Source organism: Gavialis gangeticus, unplaced genomic scaffold (genome assembly GCF_001723915.1).
Source record: "Gavialis gangeticus isolate Ggan-Ray unplaced genomic scaffold, GavGan_comp1, whole genome shotgun sequence".
Lineage (NCBI taxonomy): Eukaryota > Metazoa > Chordata > Crocodylia > Gavialidae > Gavialis > Gavialis gangeticus.
In genome coordinates, this window is record NW_017728964.1 from 4,940,963 (window position 1) to 4,947,638 (window position 6,676).

At 43.0% G+C, this 6,676-nt stretch overlaps 1 protein-coding gene across 11 annotated transcripts in view; it reads right to left on the bottom strand.

Annotated features, from left to right (window-relative positions):
• The window catches only part of ARHGAP44 (Rho GTPase activating protein 44), a 111,111-nt gene extending 107,025 nt beyond the window's left edge, over positions 1 to 4,086 (bottom strand). For 8 of the 11 annotated variants that reach the window (XM_019502209.1, XM_019502205.1, XM_019502201.1 and 5 more), the window contains exon 1: positions 3,937 to 4,002. Coding sequence is in view for 2 of the 11 variants with exons in the window: in XM_019502258.1 (XP_019357803.1) it covers positions 3,937 to 4,071 (135 nt within the window). In the remaining 9 variants the exon portion in view is untranslated. Of the gene's footprint in view, positions 1 to 3,936 lie in introns of all 11 variants that reach the window. The other 3 variants (XM_019502258.1, XM_019502249.1, XM_019502267.1) reach the window with 2 other exon arrangements.
• Positions 4,087 to 6,676: the final 2,590 nt, after the last annotated feature.

Below are 6,676 nucleotides of genomic sequence, written 5' to 3' on the forward strand. Positions count from 1 at the left end.
GTATATTATGCAGGTAACAGCAGTGACAAATTTCCTGTGAATTTGGAGACACTGTGGGGAAGAATGGTACTAAGTATGAAAGAGCTAATCACAGCTTTTTCTAAGCACTTGGAGGAGAAGGTGATTAGGAACAGTCAGCATGGATTCACCAAGGGCAAGTCATGCCTGACCAACCTGATTGTCTTCTATGAAGAGATGACTGGCTCTGTGGATGCAGGGAGACAAGTGGCAGTGGTATACCTTGATTTTAGCAAGGCTTTTGGTACAGTCTCCCACAATATTCTCGCAGGCAAGATAAGGAGATATGGGCTGGATGAATGGACTGTAAGGTGGATAGAAAACTGGCTAGAGCATCAGGCTCAGAGAGTAGCTCATTGTCTAGTTGGCAGCTGGTATCAAGAGGAGTGCCCCAAGGGTTGGTCCTGGGGCTGGTTTTGTTCAGTGTCTTCATCAGTGACCTGGAAGACAACACAGAGTGCACCCTCAGTAAGTCTGCAAATGACACCAAGCTGGGGGAAGTAGTAGATATGCTGGAGGGTAGGGCTAGGATTCAGAGTGACCTAGATAAATTGGAGGATTGGGCCAAAAGAAATCTCATGAGGTTCAACAAGGACAAGTGCAAATTCCTGCATTTAGGACAGAACAATCTCATGTACTGGTATAGGCTGGGGTCTGACTGGCTGGGCAGCAGCTCTGCAGAAAAGGATCTGGGGATTACAGTGGACAATAAACGAGTATGAGCCAGCAGTGTGTCCGTGTTGCCAAGAACACTAATGGCATACTGGGCTGCATGGTTCGGTGTGTTGCCAGTAGGTCAAGGGAAGTGATTATTCCCCTCTATTCAGCACTGGTGAGGCCACATCTGGAGTACTGTGTTCAGTTTTGGGCCCCCCACTGCAGAAAGGATATGAACAAATTGGAAAGAGTCCAGCACAGGGCAACAAAAATGGTTCAGGGGCCGGGGCACATGACTTATGATGAAAGGCTGAGGGAACTGGGCTTAGCTTGGAGACGAGAAGACTGAGAGGGGATTTAATACCAGCCTTCAACTACCTGAAGGGGGGTTCAAGAAAGGCTGGAACTAGACTGTTCTTAGTGGTGGCAGATGACAAAACAAGGAGCAATGGGCTCAAGGGAAGTTTAGGTTAGATATTAGGAAGAATTTTCTCACTAGCTGGGTAGTAAAACATTGGAACAGGTTACCCAGAGAAGTGAAATCTCCATCCTTGGAGGTTTTCAAGACCTGGCTAGACAAAGTTTTGGCTGGGATGATCTAGCTGGGGATGGTCCTGCTTTGAGCAGGGGGTTGGATTAGATGACCTCTTGAGATCCTTTCCAACCTAATTTTCTAAGTTTCTATGATTAGAATACAGTTCAGGTCCTGTTTTGGAACAGCATGCATTTCTTGGATATGTGGTACTAGGGACACACACACACTCAGAGGTAGTATGTTACATTCAGAAGGGTGAGTGCGTGCGTGCATGCGCGTGCAGTAGGGTTAAAGTGCGACGTAAGTAGTATTACTCCTGGGAGGATCCACATATTCCCTATTTTTTCTTGGTCTAATCACTCAAAGACCTTTGAAACTTTGGACATATTGGAACAGGTCCTAATTTTTCTTTCCTCTGCAAAACAATATGCAACCTTTGAAGTTAAAAAAAAAATCCAAGCTGCAAATCTGTTAAGGCCACAGTCCCCTTTCTTTGATGCCAGCATAAAGTCACTTAGTATTATAGCTGTCAATGGAGTTATTCTATTTTCCTCATATACAACATGAACCTTTTTTCCTAAATTCAGCTGTTGGAATTGGCGTGCACATGATAAATGATAAAACAAAATAACAGGAGTTATTGCCTCTATTGTGGAAAGTGAAAGCAACACTGCAGTGCTGTACATGGGACTCTCTAGCCCACTGATTCTCAACCAGGGTGCTGCAGCATCCTGGGGTGACCTGAGAACCTTCCAAGGGTGCTGCACAACATTAGCACTGTTAGGTGTGAAAGCATGATTCACAAGATAAACCCAGAGATTACAAATAGGAATTCACTGTGTTAAAAACATTTTGACCTGCTGTGATCTTTCTGAAATCTTTGCAATACAAGAACTGCTCTGTTATTCCTCTGCACTCAAAAGAACAAGTAAAGACTAAGAACTGGCATTTTCTGAGCAGTGTCTCAAGTGTAACAAGGTCTAACAAGACTGCCAGCAAGATTCAGACCCAGAAAATAAAGACAACATTCAGCAAGGACAAATGTAAGGTACCACATCTAGGGAAAAACAAAAGTACAGATATAGTTTAGTAAAAAATAGTGTAGGCAGTAGCATTGCTGAGAAGGCTATGGGTATTGAGGATCACAGACTCAAGGTGAGTCACCAGGAAAAATGAGGTTACAGGATAAAAAAAAGCGAATGCAATTTTCGGCTACATTAACAGAAGCACTGCATGCAAGGCACAGGAGGTGATAGCACCTCTCTGCTTGCTGCTGCTCATTTGCAGTTTTGGGCTCTTCATTTTCAGAAGGATGTGTAGGAACTGCAGCAGATCCAGAAATGAGCAACAAAGACGATAAAGGGATTGCAATGCAATCAGTATGAGGAAAGACTGAGAAAAATAGGTATGTTTAGTTTGGAGAAAAGGAGATTAATGGGGGAGACATGACAGCAGTTTTCAATTATCTGAAAGGCTGCTATGAAGAAGAGGTAGAGCAACACTTCTCCCTTGTCACAAAAGGCAGGATGTGAAGCACTGGATTTATGCTACAGGAAAACAGACTTAGAGTAAATCCCAGGAAAAAAAAAATTCCTAACCATCAGAATAGCTGGAAAATGAAACAAGCTGCCCAGAGAAGTTGTGTAAACTCCTTCTAATAGAAGAAACCAAGAAGAGACTGGCTAAGCATTTCTGTGGGATGCTTTAGGAATCTATGTGGAGTACTGGACTAGACCTGTGACATCCCTTCCAACCCTAATTCCATAACTGCATGAAAACACAAGGCATTGCTTCCATCTGCTAAGAGACATACTTCCACTTGCATATAATTTCATCATTCATACTCCTCATTCATAAGCTGTAGGAAGAAACGTTCTCTGAGAGAACTGTATGATTATCCTCATGGAAACCTTGGAAACATATTTGAAATGTTGAACATCTGATCTCACTCTTTTCCCTTGAATAAGTGGGACATTTGTGCTCATTACTTCTGAGAAGTTTCCTACTTCTGGTATTTACACCTCCTCATGGGAATGTTTTTTGTCAGGTGAAAGGGATCAGTGTCCACCTTACAGAATGCATGAAGAGTTATAAGCTTTATGTCCTCAACATACATCTTAATTGTGCATCTAGCAAAATCCTAGGGTGATTTTCAGGAGTGGGTCATGGATTCACTTTGCACCCCCCTGAAGTCAGTGGAACCACGGATATCAACAGAACCACAATTACAGCAATGATGAACAGATCTGAAATCCCACTGACATGAAAAAAAATGCCACATCACCAATCTGAGCAAATGACTGAAACGCCCAACAGAGTGGTAGCTGGTACGGTTTCACTCATGTTCCTGCATAAAGGGCAACAGACACAGCTGCAAATGCCGCGACTGGCAAAGGGGTTTTACTGGCCCCTAAGAAATGACCGTTTAAGTGGGTTTTGATCTGATGAACAAAACATCAATATCTAACGTGCCTCACAATCTTCAATTCGTTTATCCTCACAGCCCCCTTGTAGAGCAGGGCACTTCCCCCCCTGGGCAGATGGGAAGCTGAGGCACAGTGTTAAGCGACTTGCCAAGGTCAAGCCCAGGACTGCGTGACTGAGCTCTGAGCTAGATTGCAAACCACTGAACCATCCTCCCTCTCTCAGTCCTCTGACAGTGAGACCCCCCTTATGCATTTGTTAGATTGACTGCCATCACTAGGTGTTGGGAAGAGTCACTTTACCTGTAAAAGATCTTCGCTCAGAACTTCTGTTTTCTCTGCCCTAAAAGACAAAAAAACAAACAAAAAACACAAAATCAGTGAAGAGACATTGTATAACACAGGCTTCACACCCAGACAGCTTCCTATGGAAAGCATCCCAGAGCATGCAAGCAGGAGGCATGTTTTGGCTGTCCAGGCGATCATCTGGGAATGACAAGCAATTAGATAAGGAGGACACATAGGAATTGTTGTTTTAAAATCCTTTTCTCTGACGTGCTTTGTTCCTGTTGCTAAGGTCAAACCTTGCTGTGGTTTGGCAGCCTGGCTGGTCACTATTCAGCGCTGGCCACAGGCTCCTAAAGGGCCGAGTCACAGCTGCTGTATCCAGTCAAGCCTCCCGGGGAAGAACTGGTGATCCACACGTGGCTCTAGCCCTGGGTGGGTCTAAGGGTGGGAGAAGCACAGGTTTCCACCTCGAGAAAAGTAAAGGCAGGAGGTTTGAATCCTGAGGTGCACTCAGAGTTGGGAGGGGACAGAGGTGTATTTAGTTGGGAACCATGTCAGTGCTGCCTTAGAAACCACCAAAGCATGGCCCTAGATGCAGTAGGAGGCCTTTGAAAGGTAAGAGATTAACCAGCAGGACACTGCTGGAGTCCATCAGCAGCACCTGGAACAACCCAGCCCTGCCCCTCTTGTGCAGCTTTACTCTAGTTTTCTCTGGGGCCCCAAGGGAGGCTGATAACCAGAGATCCTGGTTTTCTCTGATAAAAAATAAAAATAAATGTCCCAAATTTTTGGTTTAAAAAAGTAACCCAAAAATACACATATTTCTGCGATTCATATGAAACACCACTAATATATATATATCACGGAAAAATGTGTTACAATTGGAGATTTTTTTGTTATTAAAGAAAACTAGGATCCCTGCTGATGACTGAGTTTCTGCTGCACATGTTCAATAGTTTCCTATTGCTACTCCTTAGAAGATATACTATATACTCCATCTTCCCTTTCTTTAAAGGTTGAGCTATAGTATATCTCAGGACAGAGAAGGAGCTTCTACTGAGCTCTTAATGAGGCCACTCCGTGGATCACAGAAGAGATTCAATACACCTTGAAGGAAAGGAGCTTAATTCCGATTAACACAGTAAGCAAAGGCTCTGCCTCTGTATATGAAGTTTTGTACAGTCTTATGATAATACCTGACACTCCCAGATAAGGCTCCTTTCCTGGGAGAATCACAAAGCTTCTTTTAAACATTTATAATATAGCCTCAAAGCAATCAGGCAAGGTTGGGAAATATCCTCCCTATTTACCTATAGATAAATTGAGGCACAGAAAGGTGCTTTGCTCAAGTCACACAGTAAATGAATTGTACAGCACAAACAAGCTTCATCCCCTTTTTCCTCAAAATGGCTCTTCGATTCATTGTACTTTTGGGTGCTAAGCACTTAGAGAAGATATTGCCAACATTTGCCCGCATCTTGACAAAGTCCAGCAGTCCTAGTATTTATCTTCTACCTCTGCTAGGAATCTACATTTCTTCTGCCTGTAGTGCTGTTACATAAAAGCTCATGTGCTAACTCAGAGCTCTCTGAATTATCTTCTTATCCCTAGTAGTAAAGGAGTCTACCAAAAGACCAGATACTACCACTCCCTGGGAAATAGATGGAAGGAGGCCAACATCCATCTACTTCACCCTCCGTAAGCTCCTGATATTGGGAAGAGCCCCCACCAGTTCCACCCTGCAACTCCCAGCTTGCTTTGAAATGTCATCTGTATTAAATCCCCACACAAATTGGAGACATCTGCTGAATCCAGTTTCTTAACTGGCAGGATCTAGCCCATGGGCTGTACTTGCAAACCTGTTATAGATCTTCACGCTGATTTGTCAAAGTTATTTTGAATTTAGACCTTGTCCTCCAAAGTGCTTGCAATTCCTAATAGCTTGCTGTCATCTGCAAATGTTATAAACATATTTGCTACACCATCATCCAAATGACAATTCAAATACTGACCTGGACCCAGCCCAGGAACCAGCTTGATATGCCCGCTTACATAGACAACGGAGCATTGAATTCTGCTCTTTGAGTGTAATTATTCACCTACTTTTGCATCTGTTTGGTCCTGGTTAACTCTAATGTTAATCCTAAACTATACTTCCTTAGTTTTTCTAGGAAGCCAGCTTCATCTTAATAACACTAGATCCAGAGCACACTACAATAAAAAATCTCTCTGTGGAGGAACTTATTTAATAGATGTGATAGATTTAAAGGATTTCTAGGATTGGAAGGGACCTATTAGATCATCGAGTCTGGGCAGGAAAGAGCACTGGGGTCAAGTAACCCCAGTCAGGTGCTTGTCTAATCCCCTATTAAACACCTCCAAGGTAGAGGAAAGCACAACCTCCCTTGGAAGCCCAATCCATATTTTGGCAACCCTCGCCATAAAGATCAATTCACCTCTTAATCTCCTCTTGAACAGGCTTAATAGACTGATCAGTGAGAAAGGTTTGACAGTACTGACCAATCAGAAAACTTTCATCAGAACTCTCTAATTAGTCAAAAATTATTTGTAAAAGGGAACACACTATTCCCCAAATGCTCTTATTATTGTTGTATCCAAAAACAATATTACCGTGTTACACCTATTTAATATTCCTTTGCTTGTGTATCCAAGAATAGAATTAGTTCTTGAAGGCACAGTGTCGTTCTGGGAGCATCTTATGTTCACCTGATTATCTGCCAGGAAGCCCTAAATC